Below are 19,362 nucleotides of genomic sequence, written 5' to 3'. Positions count from 1 at the left end.
TTACAGATGACAGGAGGACATGAAAATGCAACACAAAGCGCTTCTGTCTCCAACCCCTCCAAGTCTTTTAGTTTTGATGTTTCACTTGGAAGCTGTCTGTAGAACCCTGCCAAATATAATTCTGTCAGTTTCCTAATGGGCGTGATATGCTCATATTAGGTCTATATTAGAATTTGCTCTACTATTCACGATGATGATGTTTTAAGAAATACTAGCTGTTAAATGGCAATGGTTTAATTTGGGATGGTTGTTTTCTTAGGGGCTGTTGTCAGACTGTTATTCTTTTAGAAATGCAGCTGTTACATATTTGTGTGACAGGCTGGGAGTGGGGCTGTTAATCTGAAGGTTTTCTGTGTTTGTAGATGGAACTGTCAGCTCTGCAAGCTGAACTTGAAAAAGAAAGGCAAGCATTAGAGAATGCTCTGACCAAAGCACAACTAGTAGAAGAGAAGGAACAAGAAAATTACAAGCTGCTCTCTCAGTTCAAACAATTGCAGGTAAGGTACTTTGCCTTAACAGATTACCTGATATGCAGTCTACTTTTCCACTGCCACTACGGGAAAGTGATTAAAAAAATAATAATAATTATGGGGTTCCTTATAAATTTTGTTTTGAAGTTCGGTAGTACTTATGACTCTTCCTGCCTTTAATTTTCTTGTCTGGAGACCCTACACCATAGTCTTTTATCTTTTGTGGACTTCTGAAATTATTTCAGAGCTGCTCTATTATATTGCAAGGGAATTGATAAATTGTTTAAATATATCTTTATTTCCCATAAGCCTCATTCAGTATGCATCAGTAACTTTTTGTGTGCAGTAGAAAAACTGTTCCAATACTTAAAGCAGAACTTATTTCATCTGTTTAAAGCTGTGATCCTGAGGAGGCTTATTCAGTTGCCACAAAACAGTAATGGCATCCAAGTACAATAGGCAACGCAGCTTGTGATTGTTGAATTTCTAGGCACTTCATGAATTCACTGATGTTCAGAAACACCTCTGTAAAGGAGTGTCACAGATCAGTGCCTCATCTTAACTGGGATTAGAAACTAAGCGTGCTTCTCCCTGAAGCTGCTGAAAGGCTCAGTCAACAGGATTTTCTTAAGCAAGAGTAGAACACTGAGTTCAAGATTATCAAAATATATCTGGCAAAGGAGCCTGCTTAATTTTTAATATTAAGGAAAAAAAAAAAAAGCTGTGCAATTAGAGCAGTTTTCTTCATTGTGGGAAGTCTGGGTTCAGTTCTTCTTTGTATCCAGCTGATCCCATTTTCCCATCTCACATGCTCCTCAGAGGATACAGTGAACACCAGTTTATAAACAGTGCTAATATCTGGTGAGGATTGTAACTTCTGCTTGTTCTCATTTTGTTGATATTGGTTCAGCTCACATTGGAAAAAAAAAATATGTTGGATTCCTTGTTTAGAAAGAAACAGAGTTAGGTATTCAAATTTTATAATAATAATAAGCATTAATAATTTATGTATTTCTTTTGTTATGTTTGTGTGGATGTTTTTTGTTTTTTTAAGGGAGACAATAATCTTCTGAAACAACAGCTTAAAGATCTTCAGAATCAGCTAAGCCATGCAGTTGGCAACTTGATTCATCCCGAGGAAGTCCTAGCTCGTATAAATGAACTCAAGGAAAAGCTTCGGACAGGAGCAGGAGAGATAAAGTGAGTACAATAAAAGTACAAACAGTGTTAGATTTGTGCACATTAAATTGGTAAGTACATGAGAGCAACAAGGTGTGTCTGCTGCATCCTGCTGAGTACAATGTGGGCAGTTCAAACGTGATTTAGCACCCTGTGGTTAATTAAGATAGCATCACCTGAGCTCAATAATTGTACTACTGAGGGAAATACGCATTCCTCTTGGGTTTCACTGTGAGAGGTAGAACAAATTTTTTTCTCTTTTTTTTTTTTTTCCCCCTTTTCCCCTAGCAACAGAGAATGGGAATAAACAAAGACAGAACAGAATAATCAGAGCTGGGGATGGAGGTCTGTCTTATGCAGTGTAACCTGTTCAGTACTACACCTGAATTCATTTACATTGGATGTCTTCAACTTGTACTATTATACTAGGTTTCACTGTTTCAATATCTGGTATTGCAATTTAAAGTCACTGTTTTCTGTCTGGCTTATTTGTCTTTCAGATGTTGGAATTCAGATGATGTTTTGGGGAAAAGCCTTGCAAATCTGCAGAAAGAATTTAATAACATCCTTGCTGATGCGCAGAGGGAAAAAGAGAAAGCATGGATTAGACAGAGACAATTGCAGGAAGAAATTGCATCCCAGCAGGAAAAACTGGATGATGTACAGGAAAAATATAGACAGGCATGTATCAAAACTACAAAAGCAAGAGTAAGAAAACTTCAGCTTTTTTAAAATACGTAACTTGCAGCTGAAGAATTGAGCTTCACTGTGGGTGTATCTTTGTTTCCCTCCATCTTTCAGAGAAGTATAATTTCCACTAAGAGTAGGTAAATTGAACACAGGTGCTTGTCAGAAGCAAATTCAGCAGCTCCCATCAGAGCAGGACACCTGTTACCCATGATTCCCACAGGAATACCAACCATTACTAGAGTTGTGTTTTTTTTTCCTTGTGTACACGAGTGTATGTCCAGTCATAATTCCTGCTATTTAAAAAACGGTATAAGCAGGCAAGAACTTCTGAAGAAGGAGGAGAACAAATAATTGACCACTTCCATGCAGTGTATATCATAAAGTTCTGTTTAAAGTAGAGAAATACAGTGTCTGTTCTCACATTGTTTTCATAAGAACCCTGTGAAGACAGCAATAAAGCTGAAAGTATTTTTAAGGCACCAAAAAAACCCCCACCAATACGAAAAGTATGCTTATACTTTAGACTGCTTTAAATCAGATATTTGATAGATATGACGTGCTCCTGTGCAATTTTTTGTTAGTTTATGTTTTATAAAGCTTGAAAAAATCTTGCTTGGAAGAGAAGGATTTGACATGCCTTTAAACTTCCACAAGCAATCTCTAATTTGACCTGTAAGATAATGAGGAGAGACCTGCTTTTTGGTGTTCATGTAACAATGGAGTCATTAATAGGCTCACGAGTTTTGTCTCATTTTTTTTGGTGAGTTAAAATTTGGACTGAATGTTATGTCTCTCAAGCAATAGAGAGTTTAACTACAGGGAGAAAAATATAGCTAGTAACCTTCTCAAAAGTTATTCTACTTATTCTAATTTGTTTCCCTTACAGGTTAAATCTGAAAACAAGCAGAATAAGAATAAGGTCCGTCAGTTAGAGAATGAAATTCGACATTTACTTGAAAAAATAAAGAGCATGGAAGAAATTCAGGGCCTTGCTGATCAACAGCTCCAAGAGGCAGATGAAGAAAAAGAGACTATTCTTGCTCAACTGGAAGATTTAGAGAAAAGGGTAAGAATGAGTATGGACACATCCATGCACTGCATTTGATGTCCCAGGAAAATAAAATTAAAAAAACTTTTGTATTTTGCATTTTAAGACATAGATTGAATGCAGGAAGAAACGTGGCAGTTACATTTAACCTTTCTCTTTTCCTTAAATTTTATTGGTCACTCTTATTTTTGTATTTTTCTGATACTTCTCTACATACAATACAAAATAGGATGTGTGGGGAAGTCTTTTCTTCCATGCTGCTTTCTATTTGAAAATTATCACAAATCCTATTTTCTTGGTTTCAGAAAAAGTTAGAAGATGCCAGGGCACAAATGCAATTTGCCAGTCTAGATAAAGAACTGAAGGAATTAAAGAGAGCAATCATCACTTCAGACAAACTGGCAGCTGCTGAACTGTCCATTGCTAAAAATCAGCTGAAGGCTCTTCATGGAACTGTTCTCAGAATTAATCAGGAACGAGCTGAGGTAAGTTGATAATTAATTGCTAGTTATAATTAAGCAGTGCTTTCTAATGCCACAGTAATGGTAGCAGTCCTGGTGTTGCTTTTAAATTCAAGTTCAAATCTTTATTTTGAATTGGCCTGCCACATGTTGCTTTGGGCAGTCTCATCTTGAAATAAAATAGATGAATGTCTGAGAAAACTTGGGTTTGGACGGGCTATGTTCCTGCATGGTGGAATGTGAGGGAGAGGCAAGTTTGATCTTCTAGCAATTGAAAATCAAATGATAAATAGTACATTGTTACATAAGACAAAGAAAAGAGAAGCAAATACGGAATTTAGTTCTTAGAAGTCAGGCTTTTAAAACTGGAAATTAATTTTGGCTACGTATGAACATCTACTTTGTAGAAACACTGAAGTTAAAGGAGAAAATATTTTACATAAACTTAAGTGTTCATCTGGAACAGATAAGTGATGATGTTTCTCATTATTTTGCATTTCACAAATTTTCATATGTCTGCAAATTTGTGAAGCATTCTTTCAAACTAAAGCTAAAATAAAACTTTAATTTTAGGAATTTGAGGAAGCTGAAGAGTTCTGTGTTGAAGCAGCTCGTGCAGCTCGGGATCTTGCCCGAGCGGAAGCAGAAATAGAATTGTTACAACAACTTCTAAAACAGAAGGAAGAACAAGTAAGTTGGAGCTATATTTCCTCTATATTATATGAGGAGGGTAAAAGTGGTTCAGCAACTTTCTGAAACTGCCGTATTCAGTTGTCTGCCATAGCCTTTTTCTTCAAGTTTCTCCAGGTCACAGTGTTCTTCCCTCCCTTTACACCTGCCAAAGAACAAAGTGAAAACCTTGCTGAGTAGGTTATCTGACTTAGCGAACAGGTGACAAGTTTACTTAACATGCACAGCCACATAAAGATATTTAAGCCTCAATCGTAAGAGGATGGGAAGAACAATTTTGTTGTATCAAAGTAGTATGTGCATTGTGCCCAATGGCCATTTCTGTAGGAAAATGTAAGCCTATTTGAAAGCTTTAGTGTAGTCTACTTTAAACTGAAGTGCTTTGCTTTGATTTTAACTCATTTAAAATAGTTACAGCATGAAATGGAGAAAGTTGGTGAGAAGAATGTTGCATCAAGCTCTCAAAAGTTTGAAATAGATCAACTAAATGACACCGTGGAGCAACAGAAAGCAGAAATTGACCATTTGAGATGGTTGTTGGATAACAGTGGGGCAGGTAATCTTGCTTATCTCCATTTCTTTCAGTTAAGCACAGATGCAGAAGAACTGATTTTCTTCTCCGTATTTCTTACTGTTTGTGGGAAGCAGTTCAGAATTCTGTAATTTTATTGTAGAAGAAACTGTTCAGGATATGTTTCTGTACAGTTCATACACTGTCACATACATTCAGTTGCTAAATCACTCTGCTTCAATGGATTCTCTGTATCTGCGTATATGAAAAGAACATTAAGACCTAACATTTCCAACATACAGTATTTTACAGTGCATTTGAGATGTACAAAGTACGGCTATGTAAAGTGCATGGGTCTTTGCTTCTTTGAATATCTAGAATGGAAGAAATGGATAGCTAAGGATCAGCCACAGTCCTAGCACTTCTTGGTTTCTAGTTTTGTCAGTTTACGTGCTCTGTGACCTCTGGTAAATTTAATTAAATTCTGAATATTTCTGGCTTTATTATTAGCCTTACGTGCTTTTAAAACCATGTGATTAATTTACAGGTAACAAGGATGAAATTGACAATTTACAAGATGAAATTGCAGCACTCAGAAACGTGCTTTCATACCAGAACGATTACATCGCCAGTATTGCAGATCCACTGAAAAGAAGGGGATATTGGTATTACGTGCCATCATCACAGGTCAGAAATTCAAATCCTATTATGTGGTGATTAATATGATATGGGGAAAGTCCATTATAATCTTTCCAGGTCTAGGGAGAGCTTAAGAAAAACATTGACAGACATGGACAAGAAATACAGAAACAACATGTAAACAAACAGGTCTGCTGGCAAAGTCTTTGCAGAGCTATTTAGGGATAGAAATCTAAACACGTGATTTGGAGGCCACCCTTAATGCAGTACTGTAAACTCATTTACGTAAAGGTTTAAAAGGGAAGCAGTACGTATATTTGTTGTTGGTTTCCAGCAAAGCTGTAGATATACAAATCTGGATTTTCATTTATTCATTTTTCCTTTGGTCACTTTCTATTGTTATATTGGTAATAGGTTGAGGACAGCCGTGTATAGTGAGAGTTCTCAGACTTTTTTTTCCCCCTGTAGCACAGGACAATTTTTATAAAAACATTACTAAGTATATCACTTGCTTGATGATACAGGAAAATATATTTCATCTCTTTAAAGCAGCAAAATGTTTGGAGATAAGGAAAGACAATTATGTATAGCATGTTCTTGAAAAAAAAAAATGTTTTAGACTGTCTACAGCTAATAAATTGTTTTACCTTTATTATCTAGAATGTGGGGTATCTCATATTAACACACTTTTTTTTCTTTAGGCCTCAACTCCTGCTTCCCACAGCACAAAAGATTCTGGAGTTGGTTTACTGTGTCCTGGCACATCCCCACCCAGGAGAAGGTGTGGTCAAATCAGAAAGGAAGACTCCCCGAATCCAGGGGGATGTTGGATGTATTCACCAGTCAGAAGTAGGTCGTACAAAATGAATCCTGATAAAGGTAAGTCAGTCTCATGGCCTCAAAATGTTCAGGAGCATACTAAGCATGGATTTGCTTAGAGTTTATAATGAATGCTTTTGATATGCGTGAGTGAATTACAAATTCACTGCTGAACTCATTATTTAGTTTAAACAGTGTTTATTATTTCTGTATATATACTGTGCATTACTTTGAAGTGTACATTTGAAAAATGTGTTTCATTTAAAAAGTGATTAAGAAACTTTTTTTCTGTACATAAAGCTAGAAAAATAAAAGAAGATAACAAAGGAAATGAGGAAGCTCGTGTTCATGAAGACCCAGCCTTTGTACCACCACCTGGTACAGTTATTTACACAGCCCTTCCAAATGGAGTCCCTGTACCTCAAGGAACTGTGGTGTATGGCCCTCCTCCTGCAGCTGCAAATGGAGGCTCAATTGCTCCTGGATCTGTTATCTACGGCCCTCCTCCTGTGGGGGCCCATGTTGTTTATGGCCCTCTTCCTCCAAACTTTACTGTCCCACTCATTCCTGTTGGAGTACTTCACTGCAATGTGCCTGAACATCATGATTTGGTAAGATACAGAGCTGTAGGCTGCAGGTTTAGCTGTAGGCAATTGACTTGTGAATGGATTAAGAGCATCTTTACAATATGCCCTCTTAAATGAGGGAAAAAAATAGTATCTGGCTTCTACCAATTTAAAAGTTCAGTTTTAAAAATCTTTTTTAGCAAGATCCTGGATCTGAGAGAGCTTGCTAATAAGAATGCTCTGTCTTCTGTATGTAGTCTGGTGTCTGTTATCTGTAGGTGTTCCTGTGTCTCAAAACCTTGCTTTGGAGGGCTGAAATAGGAAAATTAAGACTTATTTTCCTGTTTTTCCTGTGTAGGAGAACGAAGTCTCAAGGTTAGAAGATACTGTGCATCATTTAAAGTCTTGGAAATCCAGAGATAAACGGTCAGGGACAGCTGAACATAAATGCAAGAATGAGATGGAAAAATTACATCAAAACATAGACGATCTTCTGCACGAAAAAGAAGAGCTGGAATGTGAAGTAGCAGAGCTGCGAAGAGCAGCTCAAAGATATAACAAACGCAAGTAAGAATATTGCACTAGAAGATGTATAAAGTCAGCCTGTGGAAATACCTAAAACTCAATTTTGACATCTTTACAGTTAATGTGCTTGTCTGTAGGGTACATAAAATGGAGTAACTACAAGAGGCTTCCGGGCCTCTGACATCTTTGTATTTTAATGCAATGTTTTTCTTCCTGGTATTTAGGGACTTCATTGAAGGGTATACTGAAAACCTAATGGCAGAATTACATTTAGAAAAATCTCTTAAGCGTCAGGAAGATATCGCAGATGAAATTGAATGTATAGAGAGGACGCTTCTGAAACGACGAGCAGAGCTTAGAGAGGCAGATAGGCTACTTTCAGAAGCTGAAGTGGAACTTGAGAGCACACGGGGAAAGGTATGTAAACCCATAACTAAGGGCAGAAGAATTTGTGTGTTAAGATTGTTTTAGGTGGAGAATGTCTGCTTTTTGTCTAAGCCATTTATTTTTACTTGGATAACATGCAGCCTTTTAAAAATGCTTCTGTTTTAAAATAAGCCCTTGGATAACGTGTGCTGAAAGAAAAATATTTTGGTCCTTGCCAAAAAGAGGATGCTTTCTTCTTTTTTCTGGGGGAAGGGGAGAGAAAAGTTTCCACTTCATGGTATACAGAAGGAGAGGGTACAGTAGAATATTCAAACCAGGAGGAGGTCGTTTTTGGACAGCTAACCTGCAGATTATAGGTGTGCAAAGGGTAAGATGGGATTGTGTTGTCTCAATCTTCAATTTTTGCTCTAGACTAAAGACACTATTCAAAAGTACAATCATGCCAAACAGCACTTGTCCCGTACTGAAACTGAGGCAGAGGAGCTGGAGCGAAGGGCTCAGGAAATGGCCATTAAACTTGTGAAAGCAGATCAACAATTAAGGTATGCTGTTCTTATGAATTTGTATTAAATGTGGAGAAGAACAAGATTCAAATATCAAGATAATGCTTTTGGAGAGGGAGAGCTGTTAAAATGTTAATATGAAAAGGCATAAATGCTTCTTCAGATTATTACAGGCAGATACAAGGGATTTAGAACAGCATAAGATGGAACAAGAAGGTATTTTGAAGGAAATCAACAAAATGGTGTCTGCAAGAGACTCTGAGTTCCAGTCCTTAAACCAGAAGATAGAAATGCTGACTGAAAGGTGAGTTAATCTTAAATTTACCTTAAACAATATTAGATACACTAATGACGACCTTTTCCGATAAGTTACTGCCTAATTATATTCTTGTTTGTTCGGAACCATACTTTTATTCTCACAATCAGTCTTCAGAAGCTTCAAGGAGATATTCAAGTTGCAGAAGGCAATGAAGAACATCACCTCCAAATCCTTAGAGAAGCAGAAAACATTCTTCAGGGCAAGAAAACTGAACTGGAAAGACTGAAAGATCAGGTAACGCGTATCTGGTTAACTGTGGACCATCAGTTTTACTGTTTTTAATGTAACTGGGGGGAATCTTATGTTCCAGACTACCTTGTCTGAAGAATTCAATTTATAATTTTGTGTTACTATTGGTAATTTATTTTTTTTTTTGACTTGTGATAAGCATGACCCCAGTCTTGGTGGTATTTCTGCATAGTAAATATTTTTGCAGAGTTCTCTATGTTCTTATTGTACTTAAGAACACCTGAGATACAGGACTGTGCTTGTGTGGATCAGAACTTAGTCTCTGGCATTGGCCTTGTAACATGGGTCTGGCTCACTACTCTGATGGAATCCTTATGTGCTATGGAATTCAAATAAATCTGTCTTGGAACAGTGCATTGCATTTAGTTTTGTATATTTGTGTAGCTTCAAAAGCCTTCAGATGCTTGTTCTGTTAAACTTCTGAATTTCCACATTATAGGTTACTGCTCAGCGACAAGAGTTGTTGTTTCTGGAGCAACAGTTAAGTCAAAGAAAAGAGCAGCTCCATGTCCTTCAAGACTGTATTTGTCAAAAGAAAGGTGACCTCAAAGAAGCTCTTCGAGATGGGGAGACTGAGGCAAATGAAAAACAACGCCAAATAAGAGTAACTCTGAATTTTCAATTTATTGTATCTTTGAAGAAGAGTGAAAGAATAAAGTATCAAAAACATCACAGAACTTCCACAAAACTAGCTCTGCTTTCTATATCCTCCCCAAACCCACTGAAAAAATAGGACAAGCAAGTTTACAGTTTTGTGTGCTTAAGACCAGGTGCACAGATAAGAATTAGAACTCTTCTAATTTTGTTAATACTTACAGATTGGTCCCTTGAGAATGAAACTATATTGAATAGAAGTCTCTAAATGACTTACTGTTGCTGAGGCAATCAGCTAAAGCAAATCAATCTGATTAGTGTGCATAAAATTTAACAAAGCTGGCATAAGTCAGCTGTCTGTCTCCTTCCTTCCCATTTGCTTGCTCAGAAGGGCATCTGTACTTTCTTGTGGAAGAAAGACTTTACTAGATTCGTACTCTTAGCACTGAAATAAAAACAAAGGATCAAAATTACCTTTTTTTTAGGGGGGGATGTTTTTTCTGGTTTCCAGTTTTAAGGCCTACCTAGTGTTCACTTGAATTATGCTGTTAATGGTGAGATTTCTAGGTAAAAATCTTCACAAGACTAATGCTTTAAATAGTCAACTATAACTATAGTTATATTAATTAATTGTAACTATAAATTCTGCAATTAAACTGTCCAGATTATAGTTGACAGTAGACATTTAAAATATATTCTTAAATATTTACTAATTATTTAAATAAAAAAAATCAAATGGCAAATATTGACAGTCATTTTAACACTGATACATTTCCACAGGAAATAAAGCTGCTTCTGAAGGAGCTTACTGTTGAGAGGCAAGAACTGGATGTCCAAATAAATGAGAGAAGAACACAGCTTTCATTCATAAAGAAGGATATTGGAGAAGAGGAAGAAAATCTTCAAGGAATACTTGGGCAAATTACTAAACATAAGATAGGTAGGTATTAATCTCTACATTTTTAATAGAAATTTACTCTAAGCTGCTAGTCGTACATCTGTGCAGTCATATTTTCTTCACTCTTTTTAAATATTGTCCTAGACAGAAGGAGTTCTGTGTAATTGTTGTAGTTGGAGACTGAATCTCCAGTACACAGTACAGAGCTGACCGTTTCTCTATGCTTAAGTTGAGGCTGTGCTTAGTGCTGCTTTGGTTTTGGGACTGGAGTTCTTCGTTCCAGTGAGAAATGTAAATAAATCTACCATCAGGACCAACTGGATAAGTTTGCATTCTAGTGTTACATACTTGGGAGGTACCAGCCACTTGTGACACGCTGACAGAAGAATTAAACATCTGGGTGAAAAGGGAAATGGAGGATTACCCTTCCAGACAGTTACATCCTGTCAGATTGTGGGAAATACAATCAGCATTAGCTTGCAAATCTTGTACTTTCTGAAAAAAAAATTACTTCATTGTCTGTCAGGTACTTGTCCCAGAATAACTCCCCAGAAAATGGGAAAAACAGGAGACTGAAGGACCTGTGACATTCCAGTGGAACAGCATCAGATAGAACACTTGCTGTGTCTGCCACAGCAAATTAACATGTAGTTTTTACAGGGCTGATATCAGCATTGTCCTTTTTTTTTTTTTTTTTTTTTCTTGTTGTCTTTTTAAGTAATAGAATTAATTTAATGTGTGTGTCAATAACCTTTTATTTTTTTCATCTTATTAGAACTGAAACATGTCCTGGAAATGCTGGAGATTGAAAATAATGAACTTCAAGGTTTGAAACTACAACATGACCAAAAGATCAACGAACTAGAAAAGACTCAAGTTGCAGTTCTAGAAGTGAGTATTTCTTTTATAGCTAGTACGGTAACTGGAAGAAGAGACCTGCATGTTCTGTGGTTCTATTAAGATCTGGGTGACAGAGTCCGTGTGCTTTTAAATCTGAGTCACTAGTCTGATTTCAGCTTATCATAGGAAAGCTTGCTTGAGCACTTTAAACTGATGGGAATTTTTTGGTGCATATAAGGGAAGGAAGGTGAAAAAGGCTAAAAGAAATCTCTTCTGTTATCTGCAGAATGATGAATACAATTTTCTTAGCATTACTTTCCAGATTCTTTTATCCAAATTCTACCTATGCCTTCACTCGCAAAGTTGTATGGAAGACCGCGTACTAACTCAGCTGGATGGTGCTTTCTGTAATTGTAAAGGTATTTCAGCTCAGCTAGTCTCTTCCTATTTTGATGAATGCAGACCGACATTCAACTTTGCCACAAGCTTGCAGGAAGATCAGTGGCATCCATTTGGCAGCCTTGCAGTAGCTACAGGATTGTTAGGTCAGAGCCCAGGATAATACTTCTTTACTTAGATGTGTCAACTCTAGCTCTTAAAGTGGTCATTCTCTCAAAATCCCTGTGATGAAGGGATTTGCTACTCATCTTATGGCTGGGAGAAAGCAATAGTGATTAAGCTATGAAGGAATGAAGACTTGCACCCCCATCTTCCAGTTGTCATCCTAATATTCACGCTAACCTTTATCATAAACACACTCAAATCAATCTGGCACTTTAAGCAGTTCCTCCCTCTTCTAATGCAGTAGTTAGAGAGTACTGTATCTGCCTGCACGTGATCTGTGAATGAAAGGTTTTTAAACTGCTGCAGATAAAGATGTTAACGTGTTCTTTTTCACCATATGTGTTGTTCACAATATTTTCTTTCTTAGGAGAAGTTGAAATTGGAGAATATTCAGAGATTATTTCAGTGTCAGCAAGGGGAAGTAGATTGGCAGGAACAACTACTTGAGAAAGACCGTAAGGAAAATGAACATCTGGTTTCTCAAATGCGCACTCTGCAAAGTAACATCGAGTCTTTGAATAAAGAAAAGCAAAAGCTTGAAGAAGACTGTCAGAGTTTGGAAAAGAAGTTGTCACAAACCAGAAGGTGTGAGGGGGGGATATGTCTGCGAAGATCGGAAGTGATGGGAAGTGTCTTGAATGTCAATTTATCCTGGTTAAAAACATTGCAGGAAGTCTGAGGTTCCCTACAGAACATGGGCATCCATTTTATAGAATCCTATAGAATGTCATTTTTTACACCCTGTGGAGGCTTTATTTTAAATACGTCTGTAGAATGTCTGTAGCAGACATACAGAAGATAAGCAGCAATTATAGCTGCTGAATGCAGCAGCATTTGTTACATCCTGGCAATGCAATGAGGATGTTAGGAAAAGCAAAAGGTTAAGTCTTAAAACGAGACTTCTGTCTTGTTCTTATGACTACTGAATAGCATGCCCTTGAGCCGAAAAAACTACTGAAATGCAACTGCTTTTAGAGTCCTCACCATGTACTTGCAACAAACCAAGAACATACATTCGCATTTTACAGAGACTTGACAGCTACTGAAGATAGCAGCAGAACTGCATTGTCCAACATAGAAAAAATGGAATTGGATGTTAAAAGCCTGCAGCAGGAGATAGATCTACTGAACAAACAAAAAAAGTCACTGAATGGAGACATAACTGTTGTACAAAAAGATCTTCAAGGTAAAGATCAAATTTTGTTTTTAAGCTGTAGTGTAGTTTAAAAGAATGGCATTAAAAGGCACAGTATGTGTAACTGTACTGTATGATAAATGATCTGTTATGCTCAAATATCTACAGGCAGAAAGTATTTAATATCTTAAAAAGATGGAAACTTTTTTTATTCATTTACAAGAAGAGAAATTTTATATGTCTGGTTACTTTGTGGATTGCTGATTGAAATTGTCTTTCATCAAATGTTTTCCTAGAAAAAAAGGAAGAACTAGAAATGCTGAAAGAAGAACTCAATGACTCCAGGCAGCGTCTTCATCTGGTGGAACAGGTTAGTCTTGGTCAAATTTATGCTTGTTCTTACATAGTGAGTAGGTTGCACAGAAACAAGGGACATTTTTTTTTATCACCATTGATAGTCCATTGCCTGTTTCTTCGTGTAAGCACATTATCTTGAAATCAGACGCTTTGCAGAGCTAATAAACAATGTCTAGTTTCTTTGGTCTTGCTGAGTTTGGAGTGATTTGGACTATAAGTACCTAACCAGATGATTTCTATTTTGCTTTCCATTTTTAAACATGAAGGGAAGTGGCAACTATGGTGAGGCTCCCAGTCAGGCTGTTATTACCAAATGTACCTAACGGGAGTGTGTGGGCGTGGTGGTGGCAGTTTGGTGGGTTTTGTTGTTGTTTACATTGATCTTTCTTGAAAACAATTCAGGTATGGAGGCAAAATCAACCTGTTTTACCATTTGGTTTTGTGTGTTATGTTGGTTTTTGTTTTGTTTTCATCTTTAGCAAAGACAATTTGTTTGTTTTGTTTTAAAATGCAGTACAGCCTTTACTCTGGCATCTTGAAACTTAGGCATCTGTGGTTCTTGTTGCATTTATTCACTCAGTGCCTGGTTTAAAAAGAAGGTAGTCTTCCAATGTGTTTAGGGGTGATCAGTTACTTTCTTTCAAATGCAAGCCAAATTTAGCCAGATACGTGTTACTTTTACCAGCTAGATATGTCACTTGTTTTTCTGTTTATATTACAGGATTTGAAAAATAATAAAAGGCATCAGGAAGAGCTGCTTAGAGAGCAGGCGACCTTGAAAGAAGATATCCTAGAAAGTTTAAAGAAATGTAACAATTGCCAAGAGAGACAGAAGAGGAGGGAGAACCATTTGCAGAAGCTCCAGAAAGAGATCAAAGAGAGAGAAACAGAACTAGCCAAACAAGAAGCGGTAATGAGCCTGATAATGTGTCTAACTTTTGCCTGGCCTCTAAAAATAATGGAGAAAGAAAAGCTTTCAGTGCAAGAAACAGGAAGCCTCATTTCTAAAGGAATAGCAATGAACACAAAGCTTCAAAATTCAGCTATGTCTTTGTTGGGACGCAGTAGCTTTCACTAAGGACTGTTCCTTCTTGGCAAGGTCATTGTATACTGAACTGATAACAACCAATAAAATCAGCAATGACCGCTGAGTGCATGAAGGGCTAGTGTAGTGGCAGGCACTGTACAATGCTGTATGTGGGCTGCTGTTGTGTTACTGGTATGGGTGAGGAAATGGACTACTACAGATAATTCTCTATACTTTCTGTTTTGTCAGCTGCTAAAAATGTATTTCAAGTGAAACTAATCAAAACTTAAGTCTGTCTTTTTTCTAGAATTCAAAAACTAAGCATCAAAAGGTTCAGGGTCCTCTATTCCAGAAGTTTGATTTTGAGTGGATTAATGTTTGTAGCTGGTTTTTGTTCTTCTGTTCTGCTGTATTTCTATGCAAAGCCATCAGCCCTTAATGAAAACTAGGGCTTAATTGTATATTCCTGTAGTAAAATTAACGTATGTTGGCTGAAAAGCTTCAACAAAGCGTTAGCCAAAATAAAAACTGAAAATGTCCTGGAAAAGAAAAAGAGGAAAAAAGGTGAATTATGTTTGGATTAAGTACTATACTACATTTATTCTTCCAGATTTCTGATGATTTAACTGATGTCTTTTGGTGATGGTATTTGCTCTTTCTTAGTTGCTGCCAGTTAAAGTTTGAATTGATGGGATCTCTTGTTTGTTTGTTTTTGCCAGATTCTTCATCAGCTCAAGCAAAATTCAGAGTGTGAAGGAAAAAAACTGGAAGAAAGTACTGCTAAACTGAAAGACCAGAAACTACTATTGGAAAAGGAACTAACAGATCAGCAAAAGAAACTGGAGCAGGCAATAGCAAAAATAAGGCTGACAGAAGAAAACAACAGGAAGCTGGAAAATGAAGCATCCCGATTTGCAGCACTTGAAGAAACTATCAGAAAATACAGTAAGACCTATTGTACAAATAAGTTGCTTGGATTTTAATTCAGAGCCTGGATTGACTCTTGATCGTTAAATTGATTTGTTGAAAGAACTGAATTTTTAAAACCAACTGACTTTCTGTTCCCTCCCACCTTGTACCAGTGTTTTTTCAAACTGTTCAGCAGAAAAATGTTTGAAAATAACTAATGTGTTTGAAATATATTACGGTATTTACACTTTTGCTAATCAGTGTTTATTTTAAATGTTGATTACAGAACATCAGATCTCAGAGAAAGAACTGCAATTACAACAAAAAAATAAAGAAATTCAGTCTCTTCAAAAAGAACTGGAACTCTCCAGGTCTGAGCTAAACCACCTCCAAGGTCAGCTGGCATCAGAGAGGAAAAAAACAGAAAAACAAATCTTGAGTCTGAAAGAAGCCATGAAAAGGCAGAAGACACAGCTTGAAAGAGAACTGCGTGTAAGCCCTGATTGGATGGGGGGAATACTGGAAATTTTTGGTGATTTTTGGCAAAATGATTTAAAAAAAAAACCCTTTTATTGCAGGAAGAACAGAAGTCATGCATTATAACTTCGTGACTAGACAGAAGTTGAGGCAAACAATTTCTGGTATTTCTAGACTGTGCTGCAGCATACCTCTCTAGTCACTTACTTCATGCTGTTTTTACCTTTTAACTTGAAGAAATTGTCATGTGTGGGTTCTCTTTATCCATTTTTTCTGAAGTGAGTGCTCATGGTAAAGGCAATCTTTCTGCATTTTCCTAGGAACAAAAGCATGAAAATAAGTGTTTGCAGAGTGATATAGCAACTGTGGAACAAGTAGCGCACCATAACCGGGAACAAGCCAAGCGTCTTATTAAAGAGCTTGGCCAGATCCAGCAGGACTATACGGATCTCCAGAACCAGGTATAACTGCATAGGCAAGTCCAGGCAGGTCGGAGGGAAAGCTGTGCCTTCTAGACAGGGTGATATTGTATTGGTTTTGAATCTCCTCCTGTGAAGCAGACTGATGCTAACAGACATAGACCTTCTTAAAACTGCTATGCATTTATTTATTTATTTATTTTTCTTCAAATCTGAAAAGTAACGCTTTGTTAACACTCAGTAGGACAGCTCAGTAATCCTGGTTTAAAAACAAACAGACCAACTCCAGCCAGTCAGTCGGGTGCTGACTTTTCAGTCTAAGGCTGCCAAGCTCTAAAGCAATTCTTCAGATCTTGGGGGTTGAGGCAGAGTGGCACAGCTATGGGTTACCTTCGCATCACACAGTAGAGAATTACAGGCTCTGATTAGGCTACTTCAAATGGGTTGGTTCCTCTCGCCCACTGAAGTGGTGCCTGAAACAGAGACCATGTTGTTTGGGGATGAGCTGAGGAAGGTGGTGGGGAGTCCTAGTATTCCTTAGAATAATTGAATTTGGATGTTACAAAGGTAAGTGGTAACTGTACTGTTTCATTTGCTCTCAGCTTAATTTATGTAATGTCTCAATCAAGAACCAGGACTGTGGCTCTTGTTTGCATTATGGTTTGGTCATAGGAAGCTGGCATAACTGAAGTCATAATTTATGTAAATCACTAAATGTTATCACAGTTCAAAGCTACTCACTGGAGACTTAACTTGGTAGTGCCAGCCTGGACCGGCATTTTCTTCTTCAATTACTTGCTTAAATTTAAAAGTTGATTCCACATTGTCTCACCTTTAAGCTGTTTATAAATTGTTTGTAAGTCCTTTATAAATCTGATTCTTTAGAGAAGAATGTTTTTAGTGACTACAAAGCATTTGAGGAAGGCTGTGCTAGATCAGAGTACGAATAGGTTTAAATTAATGGCTTGTGTCTTGGTAACTTTACTTCCCTCTCCAGTCAGAGGGGCTTCGTAAGCAATTAACTTGAATTTCAGAATTAAGGCTGTATCTGCTCAGAGATTTTATGACTTCTGATTTTAATAGTCAAAGCATAAACACTTCAGAGATGAGACTTGCTCAGTTGCACAGGAAATCACTCTGGATTGATGCACTTGTAATGTGCCAGCAACATAGCAAGACTGTTTTATGTTGTAGGTTAAGACTCGAGAAGACCTGGAAGAGAGACAGAGGGAAATACAGAATACAGTAGCACTGCTTAAATTGGAGGTTGAAGATGAAATTAAGATAGGGTTTAAATCTTCAAGCCTATCCTCAGAACCATTGGAAGATCTGGGAGCATCTTCTGCAATAAAAAGTCTGCATTGTGAACTTGGTAACTTAGAGGAGACTCTTCCATTTGCTGCTGCCGACAAAAGACTGTTCTCATTGGAAGAAAAGTTGGATTTTTCAAAAGTCCTCCTAATGGTAAAATGCTTTCAGGGAGTAGCCCTTACTCATGTTACAGCTGAGCATGTCTGTGTTGGTCCTTCTAGCTGTAGTGCTCAGTTGCTGAATGTGCTTTTGTTTCCAAAAGGATGAACAATGGCGTGGAGAGGCTCTCCGAGAGAAACTGCAGCATCATGAAGATCGGTTGAAGGTGGTGCATCTCTTCCCCATCGCACTAATACATCTGTTAGGTCCCTTCCAAAAGTAATTTAAACAACAGGAGCATGGGAGATCCTTCTCCAGCTTATGCAAAATACCTTTGGGTGTCTTTTGTTAGGTGCGAATAGTAAAACAAGGCCTAGCAACTGTGTTATATCAAGATGAATAATATTCAATAAGTTAATTGTAGTTGGATTTTTGAATATTCCAAAATGTTTCTGTCACTTACATTATACTGTGGTATGTTAGCAACATGAAAATCTACAGTTCAGGGGCACCCGTGACCATTTTAGGCAGATGTGATGGCCAATTTCATTTAGAGTTGCCCCTTCAAGCAGCTAATGATAAATGTCAGATGAATACAGCTTATTTCTGACTTAAACTTATTTTTAAATAGTTTACCTCTTTATTTGCAAAGCTATTGCCAGCTGCTTGTGATTCAAGAGACTCTTAACATCATATCCTCAGTGGTTTGACTTCAGGTCATCAGACTATTTAAGTACAGTCTTCCTAATTATACTAACCGCATATAATTAGGACTAATGATTTATTTAGGCTCAGCTCCGGCAGTGCATGTCCAAGCAAGTAGAAGTACTGATCAGAGGGAAACAACAAACCGAAGGCACCCTTCACAGCCTGAAGCGACAGGTTGATGCCCTGGATGACTTGGTCAGCAGCACTTCTTCAGACTCGCTGTTTCTAGCCCAAAGCTCAAGTCTAGCATCTCTCCATGATGCTCTGAGTTTAACAAAAACACAGGTAATGCTCTAGTGCGTACAAGAATTCTGATTCTTTTAAAATGTTTCTCTCTCTGGTAGTGTTACACCCATATGCTTACCATCTGGAGGCACTGCAGGGGTTTTCTGTAGGTGGGGCAACCACACTGTATGCTTGGTTGCTTCACCAGTAGCTAACTTGTTAGAGAAAGCCTACCTTCTTCAAAGAGCGGTTTTATACTTACTTGCTTCATTTCCTTTTATTTTTTAATCATTTTTTTATTTAAAAAAAATAGTCTTTAAGTAGTAAAGAGATTAATTTATTGCTCATACTTCTGCTTTCTCTAGGGTGCTCTGACAAGACTTGCACAAGTCCCTGGCAGGCCAGAAGGTGTTCCAGTGGCGTCTCACCCATGGCATTCCTGCTCATGAGAAATTTCTCAGTGAAGTCCAGAGGTAAGAGAGATTGCTTCAGCTTAGTTTGCACTTAATACTTGTTTGTGTCTTGAATTTTGGGGCTTATGAGGTGATCAAGGAAGGGGGAGGCACAGTACTGCTCACAGACCATGTTGTCTTTAGCTAAACAAAAGCATTCCTATTCTGCTTCTAATGATTCTGTGGTAATGATTTAAATAAAAAATAATTCAAGAGCTGCCATACATCAGTGCTCAGTAGAGAGAAGAAAAGCTTTAAGCACACCTACAGCTACTTCTAGTATCCTGCCGC

At 37.5% G+C, this 19,362-nt stretch overlaps 1 protein-coding gene across 5 annotated transcripts in view; it reads left to right on the top strand.

Moving 5' to 3' along the window:
* CNTRL (centriolin) overlaps window positions 1-19,362 on the top strand; it is a 34,581-nt gene that overhangs the window by 13,287 nt on the left and 1,932 nt on the right. For 3 of the 5 annotated variants that reach the window (XM_084493813.1, XM_084493811.1, XM_084493815.1), the window contains 29 exons: window positions 363-497; window positions 1,525-1,670; window positions 2,150-2,357; window positions 3,226-3,405; window positions 3,693-3,872; window positions 4,422-4,538; window positions 4,950-5,094; window positions 5,597-5,736; window positions 6,390-6,567; window positions 6,808-7,118; window positions 7,432-7,640; window positions 7,823-8,015; window positions 8,397-8,527; window positions 8,652-8,792; window positions 8,915-9,041; window positions 9,496-9,660; window positions 10,431-10,590; window positions 11,324-11,439; window positions 12,320-12,537; window positions 12,981-13,138; window positions 13,384-13,457; window positions 14,166-14,354; window positions 15,191-15,416; window positions 15,667-15,872; window positions 16,178-16,318; window positions 17,471-17,740; window positions 17,850-17,912; window positions 18,476-18,679; window positions 18,985-19,092. In XM_084493813.1, the coding sequence (XP_084349939.1) occupies window positions 363-497; window positions 1,525-1,670; window positions 2,150-2,357; window positions 3,226-3,405; window positions 3,693-3,872; window positions 4,422-4,538; window positions 4,950-5,094; window positions 5,597-5,736; window positions 6,390-6,567; window positions 6,808-7,118; window positions 7,432-7,640; window positions 7,823-8,015; window positions 8,397-8,527; window positions 8,652-8,792; window positions 8,915-9,041; window positions 9,496-9,660; window positions 10,431-10,590; window positions 11,324-11,439; window positions 12,320-12,537; window positions 12,981-13,138; window positions 13,384-13,457; window positions 14,166-14,354; window positions 15,191-15,416; window positions 15,667-15,872; window positions 16,178-16,318; window positions 17,471-17,740; window positions 17,850-17,912; window positions 18,476-18,679; window positions 18,985-19,068 (4,815 nt within the window). In that variant the 3' untranslated portion in view covers window positions 19,069-19,092. The remainder of the gene's footprint in view (window positions 1-362; window positions 498-1,524; window positions 1,671-2,149; window positions 2,358-3,225; window positions 3,406-3,692; window positions 3,873-4,421; window positions 4,539-4,949; window positions 5,095-5,596; window positions 5,737-6,389; window positions 6,568-6,807; window positions 7,119-7,431; window positions 7,641-7,822; window positions 8,016-8,396; window positions 8,528-8,651; window positions 8,793-8,914; window positions 9,042-9,495; window positions 9,661-10,430; window positions 10,591-11,323; window positions 11,440-12,319; window positions 12,538-12,980; window positions 13,139-13,383; window positions 13,458-14,165; window positions 14,355-15,190; window positions 15,417-15,666; window positions 15,873-16,177; window positions 16,319-17,470; window positions 17,741-17,849; window positions 17,913-18,475; window positions 18,680-18,984; window positions 19,093-19,362) is intronic. The other 2 variants (XM_084493814.1, XM_084493812.1) reach the window with 1 other exon arrangement.

The sequence above is a fragment of the Aythya ferina genome (assembly GCF_964211825.1).
Source record: "Aythya ferina genome assembly, chromosome: 20".
NCBI lineage: Eukaryota > Metazoa > Chordata > Aves > Anseriformes > Anatidae > Aythya > Aythya ferina.
This window is presented reverse-complemented; position numbering and strand designations above follow the sequence as displayed.